The sequence below is a fragment of the Pseudorca crassidens genome, chromosome 11, assembly GCF_039906515.1.
Source record: "Pseudorca crassidens isolate mPseCra1 chromosome 11, mPseCra1.hap1, whole genome shotgun sequence".
Lineage (NCBI taxonomy): Eukaryota > Metazoa > Chordata > Mammalia > Artiodactyla > Delphinidae > Pseudorca > Pseudorca crassidens.
The window spans coordinates 88,926,172-88,944,489 of record NC_090306.1 but is presented as its reverse complement, the minus strand read 5'-3'; the positions used below and the strand labels follow the sequence as shown (position 1 = coordinate 88,944,489).

General features: G+C 49.5%; 1 protein-coding gene and 1 pseudogene across 8 annotated transcripts in view; one reads left to right on the top strand and one right to left on the bottom strand.

The window, feature by feature from the left end:
- The window catches only part of CHST11 (carbohydrate sulfotransferase 11), a 288,364-nt gene that overhangs the window by 138,852 nt on the left and 131,194 nt on the right, over positions 1-18,318 (bottom strand). For all 8 annotated transcript variants that reach the window (XM_067697796.1, XM_067697798.1, XM_067697797.1 and 5 more), the window contains exon 2: positions 14,831-14,916. In XM_067697796.1, coding sequence (XP_067553897.1) covers positions 14,831-14,916 — 86 coding nt within the window. The remainder of the gene's footprint in view (positions 1-14,830; positions 14,917-18,318) is intronic.
- LOC137202691 (cytochrome b-c1 complex subunit 10 pseudogene) lies at positions 5,307-5,858 on the top strand (annotated as a pseudogene).

The following is an 18,318-nucleotide window of genomic DNA, read 5'->3' as shown; positions in this document are numbered from 1 at the left end:
TCCTCTAGATGCTCATTAAGAAAGGGGTTGGTGGGCTTCCCTGGTGGCGCAGTGGTTGAGAGTCCACCTGCCGATGCAGGGTACATGGGTTCGTGCCCCGGTCCGGGAAGATCCCACATGCCGCGGAGTGGCTGGGCCCGTGAGCCGTGGCCGCTGAGCCTGCGCGTCCGGAGCCTGTGCTCCGCAACGGGAGAGGCCACGACAGTGAGAGGCCCGCGTACCGCAAAAAAAAAAAAAAAAGAAAGGGGTTGGTAAATTATTTCTTTTGTGCTGATCACTCAGGATCTCAGTTCTGAAGAGAGCCATGAATCAGCCCAAGAAGGTTAAAGGCGTCGTGGAAGAGAAGGCCATTGATTAACGCGAGGTCTGGAGATTACATGTGGATTTCTATTTCTCATTCAACCCCTTTCCCTCATGAGCGTGAATAACTGGGTATCAGCCGCCTCTGAACTCCCGTAGTATCTGCTAATTCCTTTCAAAAGTCACATTTCTTTTCAGGCACCAGCTTGTCTATCCTGTAAAATGAAAGAAAACCTACTGAGAGCCAAGGCCCAGAGGCTAAACTGAGATTAACCATCCTATGAATGAGAGAGACCCAATGTAGCATGTGGGAGAAAGCGGGGGTACCATTTGTGAGCCAGTCTATGTGGTGACAAAACACGTTTGAGGGACAGGTCCCAAGACAGCCTCCTCATTTCTAAATGTCATGTTAGCATGCAATTTCCCTACCAAATGAGATGAAATTTTCAAGTGGCTCCACCAGTCCTAGAATGAAGGTTCTTTGGGAATGATGATTACAGAATTACAAAGCTGCTGTGCTCAGGGGATGGCTGGGCTCACTGGTGAGCTGAGGGGCTGGCTTCCTCCGATTCAAATTTGTTCCTCTGAAAGATTACAAGTGTCCCTTGTTAATGGACTTCCAGGCTGCTCTTGAAAAGTCGAACCCAGAATGTTCCATCTGCAAAAACTAAGGGCTTAGTGTGAGTCTATCTACTTCTTTACTCTTAGTGATCAAGGGGTCTGGGGATGAGTTAACCCCTGCCTATAATTCCCTCTGCCAACTACTGCCATGGTCTGTGCCAGGCTGTGGAACCAACTGACACAACAGAAGCCCAGGGGATCTACCAATCAGTGTGGCCAACCCTTCCCCAAATGGGCAGCCCCTACCCTGGCCTTACCAAGCTGCCTGTTTGCTTTCACTGGCTCTGTGCTTCCTGCTAATTAGGAAAGAGACCTGGAATCATCCTGATTCCTGTTTGAACACTGATTCTTGGTCAGGGTTCTGGCAAGAGGATGGCAAGAGGCCGCCAAACAGTGTCTCCATTGGGCTCGTAACACAGACCCGGGGGGATGAACGCAAACAGGCCACTCCTGACAAGAATGAATGGAGGAGACAATTACAGATGGTCACTGTGCCTAGGCAGAGAAGAACTCAAAGAAGCAATCTTCCAACTCTTAAACCCTCAGAAGAACTTCCTGTAACTTGCCTATTTCAGGTACCAACTCTGGCCTGAGCAATCCTGTTCCTGGTTTAAAGATGCTCTGTCTGACTCATGAGGGGTGAGTGAGTTTCTGGGAGAAACTGAGAAGCCAGGAGAGAAGTGGCCAGCACAGGGTGCCCCATCATCCTTGCTCCCCTTCACCGCATCCTGCCCGCTGGGATAGAAGGGGCCCCGGGACCAAGCAGCATCCTTCACCCAGGTGTGCCTGGAGCACCGTGGTCACCACCTACCAAAGGCAGGCAGGAACCGGCCTATTTACAAGTTCTCACGGGGAGGAGGGGGTTCCATCACTACTTTAAGGACCAATGAATTGAGAATCAAATGCGTTTGGGTCACCCATGTAGTCAACGAATCTCTATGCCAGCTGAGCTGGCAGAGGTGGCCTGGTCCCAAGAACAACAGGCTGACTTGTGGCCCTGCAGCCCCCTGACTGGATCGGATGACCCTGCACGTGTTACTTTAAAAGCCAGTAGGCCTCTCTGTGCCTCAGTTTCCCCACCTGTAAAATGGGGGCTGCTGCATTTGAAAAGCAACAACAGGTTGTTTGAATGTGAGGAACTATAAACGTCACTGGGCAAGAGACGCTTCTCTTAAAAGTCAGTTACTAGAACCCAAACTGTGATTACAATTTTTGTTTGAAAAGAACAGTGGAAAGTTTTAAATATGCAAATGTAAAGGTAAAAAAAGAACATTTACTAACGTACTTGACCCTGTGCCTCCAGCTACTGTTCTAGGCACTCGACACAAACCAACTCATTAAATCTTCATAACAAGCCAAAGAGGTAGGGACTGCTGTTCTCCCCATTTTACAGATAAAGAAACTGAGGTACCCAGAGATTAGGAAAATGAGCCACGGTTACTCTGCCAGGGAGTATGGATTTGAACCCAGGAAGCCTGATTCCAAGAACCCCAGTTTTAACTGCTATACTATGTGGCCTCTTCAGCTAAAATTAAATAAATTATTTTCCACTCTGAGATACTTGACCAAGATCAAGCAGAAAGAGGCAGAAATTTAAACTTAGGACTTCGGGCTCTGAATTCCCTTCTCTTCCCGTTAAACTTCACTGCTTGAGATCTGCTGCGCCTGGCATGTAGAAGCAGTGGGGGGATGGGATTGGGGTGGGGGATGGGATTGGGAGAGGGTGACACCTAAAGATGTCATTTGGAGGTGAAGGCTGGAGTGGGGTGGGGGAGCATGGAGGGTCGACCTTGGGTGCCTCCTTCCTGTTTCCTGACAAAGTGTGGTCAGGAACAGCCCAAACCGCGAGGAGAACAAACTCAGACTGCGGCCACCAAGGCAGCCCAGCTCAGCTCCTCACTCAGCTCCCCTTCACCCCAGGAACTCAGCACCCAGAAGGGATGAGGCCTTTTAAAGGCATCACAGTGGCCTTCGCTTCCAGGGTCCCCGTTCAAAGTCACGTTTTCTTCCTCCAAGTTGAGCCAGTTATGAACATTCAGGGCACCCAGAGGACCCGAGAGGCTGCCCATCCACCTAGCCCACCGTGGGACTGAAGCTCCCTGCCCCTGACAAGCACCCCATGCAGCACAAACATAGCATCTGTTTTCTAAGTTTCCAGAAAGCAACAGCGTGCCAGGCTCCACGAAAGGTAGGGACCTCTGTCTCTGCAATCCATGCAGACTCTGTACCACCTGTCCTTGGTCATCTAATACATGGACAGCTGCTTCTTCTAGAAGCCCCCAGGGAGCGGACTGTTCTCTCAGGAGCCCTCTCCAGTGAACACTGCTGCAGACCACCTGGGACCCTGTTAAAAGGCAGGTTTCCATTCAGCAGGCTGGGGTGGGAGCCAAGGCGTTTCTAACAAGCTCCTACGTGATGCCAAGGCTGGTGGTCCCCGGACCTGTCTTTGAGTAGGAAAAAGCCAGAGCAAGTGGTTCTCAAACTGGGTTGCACACTGGAATCAACTGGGAGCTTTTAAAAAAGTACCGACACCCCAGAAATTCTGATTTAGTGGGTTGAATGTGTGGATGCTTTAAATTTCCTTTTTTGATTCTGAAGTGCAGCCAAAACAGAGACCCTCTGCTCTAGAAGGTGGAGTTCCCTTTTAACAGGTAGAAGATGAGCCAGTTCACGGAGCCCTGCCTTCCAAGTGATCTGAGCTTCAACTTGCTCATGTGTCCCCAGCATCATTTCCTCCTTTCTGGCTTTTGTCCCTGAATAACAATAACAGCAAACAGCGAACACCTATGTCGGCCTCATTCTGTGGATTCAAATTTAATCCTCACAAGAACCCTACGAGGTAGATGCTAGTAATGTATTATCCTCATTTTACAGGTGAAAAACCTGAGGCACAGAGAAGGTAAGAAGCTTCCCCAAGTCACAGCTGGCAGGCGGTGGCTCTGGGGTTCCAGCTGGTTCTAAGGCCCGTGCTCTTAACCACGGCTAGGGAGGGCCTCAGACATGCCCCTTTCTCTCAGAACTTTTCCCCAAATACCGGGACAGGATGTGAGGCCTGGATCCAAGCAAGCAATGAGCTGGCCGAGCTCTCCACAGCCAAGCCCTGCACTGGCGAGATGCCGTTACAGCTGTGGACGTATCTGTGGACATCCTGTGGGGCACAGGCTGGAGATGGAACAGACAGGCAGAGCGGTTTCTCCAAGAGTCCAAATGACTGCCAGAACTGTATGCTGGCCATTCTGTGGCTTTCAACCCCTGACAGAAGACAAAGGGGAGGAAACATTGCAACAGGCCATTTTAGGCAGCAGCGGAGTCTGCCTGGGCGTCCCACCCCTGTGGCATGTTCCAGCTTCCTTCCAGAGCAGCTCTGCACCCGCCAAGGCTGGAGCAGGGCCAACCTGGCAGTGTCCTCCGGCACGGTCATGTAGATACTGAACAGCAGACTATCAGCTGGAGACGTTGGAGCTGCAGACTTTTCTAGAAGTCAGGAGCTACTGTCAAACCGGTTTTCACGCATCCCTGGGGTGCCGGTCATCACCAGAGGGGCATGGATGGGGTGCCCGCCCAGGAGGGACGGTGCTCCAGTTCCCTGAGAGTCAGGACGTCCTCTCCCCTTAGCTGGTGTTTATGCGGGGGAGGGCAGGACCAGATGGTCCTCTGTGTGTCACCTCTCCTGTGTCTTTGCTCAAGCGGGGTGACAAAGGCTACACAAACACAGGAGCACAGACGGTGCACACACTCCCACGTGCGCACGCCTCGTCTAACTTCCTGGTCCATCTACGCTCCTCTAGCATCGAGTACCAAACTCAAATAGCACTTCGTTTTGTGATGGTCAGTTTCCTGGCCTGAGTTGCCCGCTAGAGTATGAACTAATAGAGGGCGAGGACTTCCTTGTCTTAAGCGCCCCAGCATCTAGCCCAGCGCTATACACACAGCAGGTGTCACTGGTTGCACTGCGCCACCCCTCCCCCGCCCAATCCATGTGTTGAAATCCTAGCCCTGGTACCTCAGCAGGTGACCTTATTTGGAAAGAGGGTCACTATAGACTAAAGATGAACTCCTATTAGAGCAGGCGGGCCCTGATCCACTGCGTTTGGAGTCCTTATAAAACAGAGAGATTGGGACACAGACGCACTCAGGGAGAACGTCATATGAAGACAAAGGCAGAGACTGGGGCGATGCTTCTACGAGCAAAGAAAGCCAAAGGACAGCAGCAACCTGCCAGGAGCTAGATAAGGGGCATGTCAGATTCTTCCTCGGGCTCTCAAAGGAAGCAGCCCTGCCGACACCTTGATCTCGGACCTGCAGCTCCCAGAAATGGGAAACGATACATTCTCGTGGTTTAAGCCGCCCAGTTTGTGGTCCTCTGTTAACGGCAGCCGTAGGAAATGAATACGGTAGGTATATAATAAGGGAGGGAAGGAAAGACGGCATCCAGCAATTTCAGTCCCATTTCATTCAATGCATTTTTACTGGGTTCCTACTTGTGCCACCTGCTCTGGAAGAAGGAGGGAAGGAGGGAGGAGGGAAGGGAAGAAGGAAACAGGGCTGAATGTGGGCTATGTACTGAGGAAGGGCGAGGTCTGGATTAAGCAGTCCCCTCCCCGACCCTCCCCCCCATTCCTTCTGAGTCTATGACTCACTTTCTCCAGCTCTTTCAAGCATCCAGTTCCCTGTACCTGTTCTCTCCACGCTCCCCACACTGTCACACGCCAGTCTCAAGACAGAATCTTATAAAACCGAAGCTGAGACGTTAGGACAGCACTGTGACGCTGAGCAGGTTCCTGGGCCGTCGCTACCGCGAGCTGGCCAAAATCTGGATTCCCACGGTGGGCGTGTGGGGTGCCACGGGCGCCGTGGGACTGGTGGGGGCCACCGGCTGGCAGCTGATTCTGGACTGGGTGCCCTACAACAACGGCAAGTTTAAGAAGGACAATTAATGAAACCGACGCCCCTCAGCCGCCTCTGGAATCTGGTGGTGCTGCCTACTTCCATCCACATGTGAAACAGCCCATGCTCTTGGGATGGACCCGGAGGAAACACACAGTTAGACTTTCTACGTTTGTGAAAACAGCTTTGGTGTGTGAACGCACACAGCATTAAACCTCTCTCTGAAAAACTAACAAACAAAACCTAAGTTGAGGTGAAATGACCAGTGTCTTTCTAAGGGTCAGCCCTTCCATGGTCCTTGCACTTGGACTTTTGGAAGGATGTTTTTTTGGAGAAACGTCAGGCCTCAGCCTGGAGTGGAGATGTCCTCTTCAGACCAAGGACCTACTGGGCCCCAGCAAGCCTCCCGCCTTGACGGTTGGCTGCCTCGGCGTCTCTGGGGGCACGAAGCCCTGGTCGCCTCCTCAGCATGACCTCCACACACCGGGCTTGCTCAAGGCCCAGGGACAGGCGATTCGCTCAGTGCCAAGCACCTACTGAGCTCCTTTTCTGTGGCTGGCTGGAGTGGCCACAGGATACCGAGATGAATGACGCAGACCTTGCCCTCAAGAGGCTCAAAGCCTACTTAGATCATCTCAAACACATAAGATAAGTGTCACGAACGAGGGGAACATGGGCATGGGGGTGAGGATAGACTTGCACTGTCCAGTATGACTGTCACCAGCCATGTGTGGCCATTGAGCATGGGACATATGGCCAGCCCAAAGTGAGATGTGCTGTGTCAAATACACAGGACTTCAAAGACTCAGTACAAAGAGTGTAAAATATCTTAATATTTTTATCGATTACATGTAGCAATGATCATACTTTGGTTATACTGGGTTAAATAAAGTATATCATTAAAATGAATTTCACCTGGTTTTTGTTCTACTTTTTAAAATGTAGCTGCTGGAAAATTTCGAATAACATATACAAGTCACATTACATTGTGAGTAGGCAGCACCATTCTAGAAGGACATTTAACCTGAGTTTGAAGGGGGGCGGGGGGAATCAGGGGGAGCTTCCTGGAGGAGTTTTCATCTGAGCTAATATGAATTTTAAAAAACAGCATCAACTGAGCAGCTTGCCACATGCCCGGAACTTGCTATATATATTCTAATTTAATCCTTAATAACTGAACAGTTAGTACTTTATTCCTACTTTATAAACAAGGTCTGAAGGGTTTGAAAAGGTTCAGCTGTTGGCCCCCGAGTTCACAGTAATTCGTGGTGGAGGCAGGGTGGAAACCCTGCTCCCCACCAGACCTGCAGGTCAAGAGGGAGGCCGGATGGGGGGAAGCTGATGCCCACCCCACCCCATCCCCTGACACCGTCTTTCCTACAGAGAATTTGAGAGCAAGCCAGGGCTTTGTCTCAGCTCTATGCATTCCAACAAGGTTAAAATCCAGTTGGCCGAGAAGCTCCCTGAGTTGTATAATTTACAGAAAAATCAAATTATGTAGAGACCTCTTATAATTGAGGGTAATTTAGGAAATAACTTTCCAAAGATGGCAGACTTTACAGCTGTGTTACCATTTGGAAATTGCTGAGGTTGTTTTGTCACTCGAATGCCCTCCTCTCACTGAAATATGCCAGATTATATCCACACAGCCTGACACAGAAAAACCCCATTAGAGCACCGAGCTAACCAGATTTGAATATACTGGGTCAAATTAGGCTTCCAGAAACAGAACAACTGCCTATAAAAACAGCCTGAATGAAACGTGGACCAATCGACGAAATCAATGGCCTCGCATTAACACGGCCCAGAGATGGTCTTATTTAACAGCTCTTAATGAGGCCACTTAGCTACGTGCTGTGGGTACGACAGACACAACCACAGGAGACCTTTAAAACTTAACAGCTGTATCTGCCCATTTTCCAGGATGTGGGTTGAGTGTACACACACACACACACACACACACACACACACACACACACGCACTCATAGCCTTAAAAATCAGCCCAGCAAGCTTCCCTATAACTGAGTCTACCAGACATAACATAAATCAAAATTTGTAGGTAGTGCTCGTGATGAATAGCTAGCTAGTAGCTTCCAGGCAAGAGGAAATCATCTATTTTATTATTATTCAACAAAATAATCTTATTATTATTATTCCAAGTGCACCCCTGCCAAACGTCTGAGCCTGCAGGACAGGGACCAAGCATGGTCCCAGACCCCCTAAGGGAAGTCCCAGGTGACCTAACTCAACCCAGATCACTGACGGCTACTGACTATCACCAACTCTGCCCTGGGCACCATCCTAGGTGCTTTTCATACACGGTTTTAAATCTCACAAACCTGCAAGACTGGTATCATGCTCCTAATTTACAGATAAGGAAACCGAGGCTTCCAGAGGTTAAGTAATTGCCCCACGTCATACACCTGGGCTGGGATCCCGCCCCTCCTTCCAGCATCCAATCACCTCTTTCGACCCGAACTGCATCCGACTCTAGATTCGCCATCTGTCCAGGCTTGACTGGAAATCCGACCAGGGCGCCTTCCCTGGTTCAAGAATAATGAAGCCACTGGCCACAGTGGAAAAGGCGGCCCATTGTCCCCGGGTTTTGCAATGGACTCTGCTCATCTATTGTAATTTGCAATTAATAATGAAGCATTCTCCCAAGTGCTGTATGTAAGATCAAGCTGATGTAATATTTCATCTTTGCCAGCCAGCTGCCGTTCTGCTAGGCTGACAGTAAGTAATATCTTTGCATAAGGAGCCGGTCCACAACTAAATCAATTAATCCCTCTTTGGCTGGTAGACAGCTGTTGGGTCAATGCAAGATAATTAGAGGGACTCGTCATTTACCAGGTGGTTGGTAATGAAGGGATTAATTGACCAGAGTTGGGGGCTGTACAATGTCTGCTCTCTCTTGCCTTCCCCAGTGGACACGGCCATTCAGCATTGTTCTTCCTGAACCATTCTCAAGGCAGAGAGCCCTTTCTCCCTTTCATGCTTATTTGTGAGACTGAAGCTGATCCTTCAGAAGCGCCCACCTGATGTCTGGCTTGGAACAAGTCTAGGTTCTCCTTCTTATGGGATCGAGAGCTAAGTGGCTCAAGTTTCGTTTACACAGGGCTCCACCCAACATTCTGCCCTAGGGCTCCGCTTTTTGGGTTTGTTCACAGAACGAGTCTCCAACACTCAGGGCGTTGACACAACAACCTTCTGTCCCGAGCAGCACAGGAAGGAACGTGGTCTCCGTGTCCTCGTGGATGAGGCCGAGTACAAATAATTTACACGGGCCTTCATATACAAAGACAGTAGAAAAGATAGCGAGCAACCTCCATGCACATGCTTTGAGTTGCTTTTCATGTTATGGGTTATGCAACAATCAAAGAATCGAAGATTTTAAAACTGGAGGGTCCCTTACAGAATCTCCAACCCAGTGCTTCTGAGCTCTGGGTGCCCATCAGAATCACCTAGGGAATCTGAAAAATACTGACACCCCAGCCCTATCCCAGACCAACAAATAAAATCAGAATTTCTGGGGGTCTGGGCATTGGTCATTTTTTCAAAGCTCCTAAGTGCAGCAGGTGTTGAGAAGCACGGGTCCAGTCCAGCCCCTGCATGTTACAGGTGAGGAGGTTGCGGCCAGGAGGGGCCAGACCTCCTTAGAGAGGCCCCGGAGTTAACAAGTGGCCAAGTGAGAAGGAGCAGCTGGTTTGTAAGGTGCACACCATCTCCAGGGGGCTCCCTGGGACCACCAACCTGCCGGTGGCTGAAGACTAAACCCTCCAGAAGGGCGGATGAGCCTTATCCAGCTGGTACCAACCTGCCTCTCCTGCCTTCTCTCCAATCAGCTTCCAACATGCTCTTTCACGCCAGCTATAAACCCCTCGCCATTCTCTGAATGCGCCATGGACCGTCCCACCTGTGCACCTCACTCCTGCTGTTCCTTTGCTCCGGGAGGCTGTTCCCTCTTCTCTGTCCGGTGAAGTCTGATGTGTCCTCAGAGGCCCGGCTCAAATGCCATCTCCTCTAGAAAGCCTCGCACTGTGCCCTGTGCCTCAAAGGGTTAACTGCTCACTCCTGATTCTCCCATAACCTTTCAGAATGCTTCGATCACACAGCACTTGTCATGTTCTCTTACCTACACGCCTCTCTTCCCCACGTCTTTTTCCTCTGTTTATCCTATGAGCATCTGTAGACAAAACGAATCTTGGCAAGCCTTGCTCAGAAAACTATTTAGGTTGGAGCTAGAAGAGTTTCCCACCCTCCCTTGGACAATTCAAGCTTTTTTCAATCTAAAACTTTAATCAAAGATCCCAACTTCCAAATGTCACCAAGCTATGCTATCCTACAGCAGAGTTCTTGGGGGTGACTCCTGCTTAGTCTGGCTCCAGCCAGGAGACAAAGGCCCCTCCAAAAATACCATGTTCAGTGAGAAAAAAAAAAATCTGCAATTGTTTATTGGACATCTACTGTGCATTCCATACCACTCCATGAGCCTTGGCCCCTGTCTTTGGGAATTTTACAACTATCCGGAACACGTCCCAGATCTCAGCTTGAGTCACCATGAAAAAGAACCTCAAGGGAGCATTTTTCCCCCTGGGAAAGATAACGGGAAAGGCTCTTTCCCTCCCACTATCTCGCCAGGTCAGATAGACCCGGCACTACCGTTTAGGGACTGTGGGACCCTGGCAAATTGCTCAGTCCTTCCGGGCTTCAGTTAACTTATCTGAAAAATGGGGCTATCAGATTTTAGGACTGTTGTGAAGATTCCATTAGATACATGTGGAAAACACCTAGAAGAGTCACTGATGTGTATTATACATTCAATGAACAGTAACTCTCTTCCTTTCTTTCTCCCTTCCTTCTTTCCTTCCTACCTCCCTTCTCTCCCTCTCTCCATCCTTCCTCCTCGAGCCTACCTTATGGAGAAGTAAATTTACTTTTAACACATTGAAGATTGCACCAATAAAGATCCAATTTTATTATTATAATAAAATGTTGACTGGTCAAAATATTATATTGACTGGTCCTCAGAGGCCCCTAGGAAGGCCCGCACGCCACTGGTGCATGAGTGAATACCTCCTAGACTCAGCACTTAGGAGTTCCTGGTCAGCCCCTGGGCTGAGTATCTGTATTCTCAGAACGTGGTAATCACAGAGCAAGTATAAACGCTAAAGAAAGAACCAGGCGGGGCAGGGCTGAACCACATGAGTGATGCTGGGAAGACTTCAGGGAACCCACGAGAGGACCGGGAGGTGGGCGAGGCAGGACAAGCTGTCTCACCCTCGCTGGCATTTTAGGCGCAGTTATGCCCTGTTAATGGCTGACGGCATAGCTCTGCCCTGCAGTCTGAGCTGAGCCGGGCGGCCCACAGATGTGCTCGGCCCACAAATATGCAGCTGGCAGCTCCTGAACTTTCGGTGACTTGACGCCAGCTGATCTGATCAGCAATTACGTTTTATTTTGGGGCCAGGAAGACAGCAGAGAACCAGGAAAATTATAAGACATCACAGTGCAGTTTTTCTAAGAATATCAACTACAAACTTTTTTTTCACCAATTGTTGTTTTAATGGTTAGGGGTTTGTGAGGCACTAAAATAAGAAAACCTTGGACACTAAAATCGGATTAGAGCCAATTTTCCTAAGGGAGCTTTTAAGACTTTGTCCAGTGAAAATCTGGATAAGATTTTTTTTTCCTCTCTCTTTTTTTTTTTTTTGTATGGGGTAATTCCTGCCAAGAGAACTTTGCTGGTGACAGTGAATACAGCATGGAGATAAATGCATCTGGAGTCCGTCCTGGATTTGAATCTTTCCTCTGCTTCTTACAAGCTGTGTGACAAGCTCCTCAGCCTGTTCTTCCATACCTAAAGTGGGGGTGCACTAGCTAGCGCGGGGCTTAATACCAGCACCCCACGAGATGTCTGTAGGCATCTAGATAGCATCTGGCCTACAGTACCAGTACCTGCTAACTAAGATGGTGCTTCCCGCCGTTATGTTGGTTTTCTTATCGTCTAAAATAAACAGTTCCTATTTTCACCATTATATATCGAACGCAAATCACCAACCAACATAAAATGGGGAAACGGCACCTCCGGGAGCAGTTCAGTTTCTAGCAATTACAGGGCTTGTCATCTGCCTCTGTGATAACATCAGTCCAGGCTTAGCGGCTTCCACAGCTCGGCTGGTAGGGGAACACGAGAAACCACAACCAAGCCCCAACGGATGCAGTGTTTGCTAATGTCTCCGGGACACAAAACCCTACTCCACTCAACAGAAGCTCCTGCGCCCTTCTCTCCTCTGAGCTCCCCGGCCCACGGCAGCCCCAAAGGTCACCAAGACGGTTTCTCTGAGAAGCGCCACCGACGGAACGTGCATGGGAGGAGAACATAATTGCAGCTTGTAAAGGAAACCAGCCTAAGAAAAAACATCCCGGGACAACATCCCGAGGAAACAGGGAGATCCTCCTGCAGGGACATTTTCCTGGCTACCAGCAAAAAGGGCCAGACAGCTTGCCCACGAGTGCCTGATGGAGGCTGATGACTCACCCACCTAGGCTCTCACAACTGGCTCCCTGAGCTGCCTCTCCAGCCCCATCTTCCCTCCCGGGTCCTAGGCTTCTAAGTGAGCATCTGAACCCAACATCACCGGATGGAAGGGATGAGCTCTACCCAGGAAGGTTCTCTCTCCTCTGATGGGTTTACAAATGGACCAAGCAGGGTCCCCCTCACCAGACAACCCACTCAAGCCAGCTCTGGGATAACGAGGAGAACCAGACACGGAAGGCTAACCACACACAGCCCGTTGCTCACCTTTCTGTGGCCAGTGCCTGGCACTGTGCTACACACAGTGGGCGCTCGTAAGAGTGTGTGAAGAAATGGATGAGTGAATGCATGAATGAATCTGGGAATGAGCAAACTCCATAAAAGGCACTGAGCGAGGCACACCTTCTCATGGAAGGCTGCAAGGCAGGAATTGTCAGCACCGTGTTATAAAGGAGAAAGGCCGTCTCTGAGGGGTTACATGTCTTGTGCTCATTCACACAGCTGATAAATGAGGAGACCAGGCTTCGAACCCAGGTCTGACTCTTAAAATCAAGGTTTCCACGAGTGAAGCCATTCTCATGACCGTGGTGATGACGGATCATGTTTACATAACCCCTGACACATCAGCATTATTTCATCCTCCCAACGTTCCAGAGAGATGGGAAAGCTGACTCCTATAGCGGACTCATCATGTATGCAAGGTTGCACTACCAGCTGGAGGTGAAGGAGGAATTTAAACATGGACTTTCATTCTTTCAGTCACAGATATTTGGGGCCACCCACTACAGGGACACAGTAGTGACAGGCGCAGACACAGTCCATGAACTTCCTGTCCACAGGGGCATCTACTTCAGAAATAGCTCCTCCCGTGACACCCACATGCTGCCCATAAAATTTCCTCAGGAAAGAAGGAGCACTTCAGTGGTTTGGTTTTGACGTAGAAAATGATCTGAGAACAGAGGATGCCAACTAAAAGAGAAGGATGCTTTGCATCTCAATAGCATGTGTTGTTTTCAACATGGCTTACCAGAAATCCTCTTCCCTAAGACCAATGTGTGAACAGGCTGGGAGACTAGCCTGTCATAATCAGATATTTGGGCACAAAACAAAACCCAAATACAAAACAACCAACAGGGAACTACTGTATATAGCACAGGGAACTACACTTGATATCTTGTAATAATCTATAATGGAAGAGAATGTTAAAAAAAGAATATATATATATATGTATAACTGAATCACTATACGGTATTCCTCAAACTAACACAACATTGTAAATCAACTATACTTCAATAAAAATTAAAAAAAACAAAACCAAAACAAAATACAAATTCCCTGCTGCGTCACTAGAGAACCCAGTAAAGGAGGCCTCAGGCAATCTGAGTTTGCAATTACCTGGCGAATCTGGCCCCATCACACTGAGCTCCAAAGTGGTGGGTGGATAGGGGAGTGAACTAACATGGTTAGGCCACCCATTCTGCACAAATTCAGGAGTCCATTTTTCCAGACGGGAGTACAGGTGAAAGACAGGATAGAGATGTGGAATCAGAAAGTTCTCAGGCTCATCCCTTTGCAAGACTTCTGGGAATTCATCACTTTTGGGGAACCAAGCAGTTTCTTCCTCTAACAAGCACCTTGGTCCCCAGAAATACTAAATCAAGAATTTGATACAAAATAAAGTTCAAGGATTACAGCCAAAGCAGTACATTTTCCCCCCTTTCTCCCCAGCTGTCAAAGTCAGCTAATGGGCCACTAGTTGTTCATTCACCAGTTCTTGGCATCACAAGCTAATTCATATTCCCGCAAAAGGACCAGCCTTGGAGTCTCCACGTCAAGACCGACACACACCAACAAGGCTATCACCGTGGCAACCAGGCCTCCTCCCTTTGCTCCTAGCTCTCCACGGAGGGCACTTTACCTTGGTTGGAGCTTATTTTGCTCAGAGAGGAACTCTTTTCATAATCAAGTCCAACTTACTGTGACGGTCACTTAAGCAAAAAGTCTCCCCACCCAAGGGAGTCCTGTCAAACTGACGCAGTGAGGTGCAACTCTTGGGGACATTGTTGGGCTCTAATAACCAGATATGGGAGCTGGGTGTTGAGTTCACCCCCATGTGAGCCTTCTTTGGGGGTGCCACGGGGGAGACTGCACAGCCTGGCAGGCTCTGCAACTTCAGAGTCCCCTTCCTGGCACCTGCAACTGTCTGGCTCTCAGGGATCCCAAACCTGGGCAGGTCTGAAAGCTCTGCCCCGCACTCTACCAAGCTGTCCCTCTCACTAAATACCTCTCACTAGAATTTCAGAGCCATTCTAGAGCAAGAGGGTAACCAAGAAAGCAACCACTGAAGGGAAACTGCCAGGCAGTGGAGGGAAGTTTCAAATCCCCAAAGACCAGAATTTGGGCGTTTTTCAATCCCTCTCCGCCCCCCAAAAAATTGACACATGGAGACCAAGCTGAGAAGCAAGGACGTTTCCAGGGCTTACCTGGGTCGGGTTGTAGAGTTCCTGCAGGGGGCTTCGGGACCCCTTCCGGCAGCAGATGTCCACACCGAAGGGGCTCCTCCGCATGACTGAGGAGAGAGAGTGAAGGCTCATCAGAAATAAGTAACAAACGTTTGCTGTCTGACCAAGAAAAGGGCACAGAGGAGGGAAGAAGAAACAGTTGGGGAAGGAAGAGAGAGAACAGGCTTCCGGCTGGGCTGACCCTTTGCCTGGTGCCATGGGGGCCCATGGGTCTTCCCTGGCCTTTAGGCTTGTCCACACCCAGAAGGACATAAATAATGCTGAAAATTCTGCCCAGCAAATCCTTCAGAAAACAAGACAGGCACCTAAAACCCTGAACTTTTGCAGATGACATTGTAACTGCTGTCCCAAGACAGCGAGTTCTACCAACGCCAGACTTGGTGATATTTTTAAAATTCGGCAGCCTTCTCCCTCCACAATCAGTTAGGAGCTCTTATTCCTCCTGGCTCCCGAGGCCCTGCGGGAGCCCTCTTTCGGGGTGTCAAGGGGGAGAACGGCGCAGGGCCTTCCCCAGGCGGGCTCTTCCCACTGGGTGAGTCAGAGGGCCAGCCTCCCCAAAGCCTCTTGTACATTACATTATTGTTAATGACAATATCAGCTTGAGGCAGAAAGGATGAGGGTTTATGGTTCTGGATGAGATTTAGGGTTTATGGTTCTCATTGTAAGGATGAGCACTTACAATGAATAAAAGAGGAGGAATTAAGTGAACTTCTCAAAAACCCAACAGCTTTGAGGATACTAAGAACTGTTTTTCAAAGGAAAAAAGATTCTTTTTTCATTCTTCTTGTTCACAAAACCCCCTCACTTGTGAAGCCCCTTGCACAGAGTTTAATAGTCACCCTCCCGACAATTATTCGTTGAAGGGAGGGAGGGAGGGAGAAGGTGGGGGGAGGGATGAATTAACGAAGGAACAAGTGCTTCCTTCTCATACAGGAGGCCGTTTTCCTGTGGAATGACATTGTAGGGGCAGGGGGCGAACAAGGAAAGCAGATCTTTTCACAGGCCTAAAGAATTCCCCCAGTGTAGTGGCAGTAGGCAGGACACTCCTGAGCAGACAGCCTGGGTTTGGATCCTGGCTCTACCTCACACCTGCTGTGTGACCTTAAGCAAGATACCTAACCTTTCTGTGCCTGTTTCTTCCTCTGTAAAACAGGGGTGAGAAGAGGACCTCACTCCCTGCGTTGGTTGTGAGGATTAAATGAGTTACTACTATATGCAGAATGCTTAAGCCAGGGGCTGGCCAAAAAGTGTCTGTTACAAATTTCTGAAGCTATTGGAGATCATCAACTAGGTCTGCACAGAATTTATGACAAAAAGCGCTTGCCTCCTGGGAGGGAAGGTGGAAACTTCTTTATTCTCGAATCATCGAGGGAGCTGATGAGACGTTACCAGACCTCAAGCCAGGCTTCGGGAGTCTTACAGGAAAGCCAGGCAGATGGGGAGGGCTGGCCGGAGGGGGATAACTCAGGCCCCTCTGCTCAGAAGCCAACCTGAGGTCAGAATAGCGAGGAGAGCCATCTCCACAAGCAGCCGATTCCTCTGGAAGGTCTCCAGGAGAACTGACTCCTTCTCATGCAATTCCCCCTTGACTTGTCACTTTGAGCCCCATGGAAACCCTGAGAATAAATCATCAATTCCAAGAAACTTGAAGCTGTTTTCTCTCACTTCCTTTACCTCCTAGAGCAGGGTCAGCCAGCCTTTTCCATAAAGGGCAAGAGAGTATTTGGCTTTGCACCACACAGTATATGGAAACTTCTCAACTCAGCTGGGGCAGGGCAGAAACAGCTCCAGACGACACACAAACGAACGGGCGGGATGAGGTGCCAATAGAGCTCCGTTTCTGGCCCTGAAACCTGAAGTCTATGTAATTCTTATGTGTCAGGAAATCTCCTTTGGATTTTTTTCTTTTCCCAATCATTTCACAAAAAGAGGCGGTGGGTTGGATGTGGCCCCTGGGCAGTCGTTTGCTGACCCCTGCCCTGGGGTAGGCAGTACAAGCCCCAAACACACCCAACGTGCCCTGTAGCCCTCTCTGGGGAGGAGGGGATCCTGTGGGCAAATGTCTACACATAAAAGCCATTAGAATCTGAGTAAGTGGTCCAGGAAGACACTGGTTCTTTGTTCTTCCACGGGTGTCTCCACAAGAGGGGAAAAAGCCACCTTGTGTTTTTCTTTAATTTATTACTTCACTCTTCATTTCCACCCAAAACGAGGTAAACTGTTAATTGCACGCAGGTTGCCCTCAGCGCACAAGGACACAGCAACACTTCAGGGGAGACAAAACAGCCGTAAAACTTGTAAAATTATGCCCACGCAGTGCAAGATTAAACTGTCCCCATAGAGGCAGACCGTCTCCCCAAGACCTATGGCTAGGAGACCGCCATGGAGAAAACCCCACCACAGAACCCATTAAAACTCAGCTTTTATGGGGGGCAGTATTAGTTAATTGGTTTCTTTTTCTACTACAAGGCCTTTAAAATGGTTTGACCGTGTGGGCCCTTTCCCAAGGCCGGCCGGCCTCGGGGCCTCCTGCGGGCCTAGCCTGTAACTTCAGTGGGGGCCCCACCAACCAGCTCTGGCACCCCAGGCCACAAAAGCCAGGTCCTTAGGTGCTTTTTATGGGGATGATAACAATCCCACCATTTCCGGAGTACGCCTCGTGTGCCGGGCACTTCGCTCAGCATAATCCTTCACACAGTAAAGGAAGTACCTGTATTTTCCAGATAACCTCTCTGAGCCTCCCTTAACCTCAGCAACTTGACCAAGGTCAAGGCCATGCAGGGAGAAAGTTGCCAAGCTGAGACTCCAACCTGATGACTGAGCTCTTTCATACCCAAATGATAGCAATGAGGACCTACTTGCTAAGGCCTGGGAGGCAAAGGAAGGGCCAGCAATCACGCACATGGGTTTATTTATCTTGTGTGCCTAGTGCATCAGAGGAGGTCGAGTGACCACCACACGCAGAGGGTGGCAGCTAACATCTGGAGGGCACCCACAGTGCACCAAGCAGAGCACACGTTTAATCCACATAACAACCCTATGGGGTGGGCCCACCACTGTCCCCACTTTACAGATGGGAACACTGCGGCACAGTAAGGTTAGGGAACTCGCCCAGGTCTCGTGACTAGGAAGAGATGAAGACAGGGTTCTGACATAGGCAGCCCATGCTCTCGGCTGCTACGCTGGACCAACGGCAGGTGTCAAGTCCACCATCTCGGCAGTTTCCTCCTGGCCCCAGACCTGGTTGGCTGACTGCTTCTAGGACAGGTGATTTAAAATGTAACCCAGTGTTACACGAGTCATCAAAATGATGTGATGGGACAGCCAGACTACTAACAGTTAATGCCCGTATTCATTTCCTTACTGAAATTTTTATTAAGCACCTAGGATATGCCAGACATTAAGTAAGTAAACCGTCTCCCTCTCATCTGTGTTGTTTCCCTGATGCT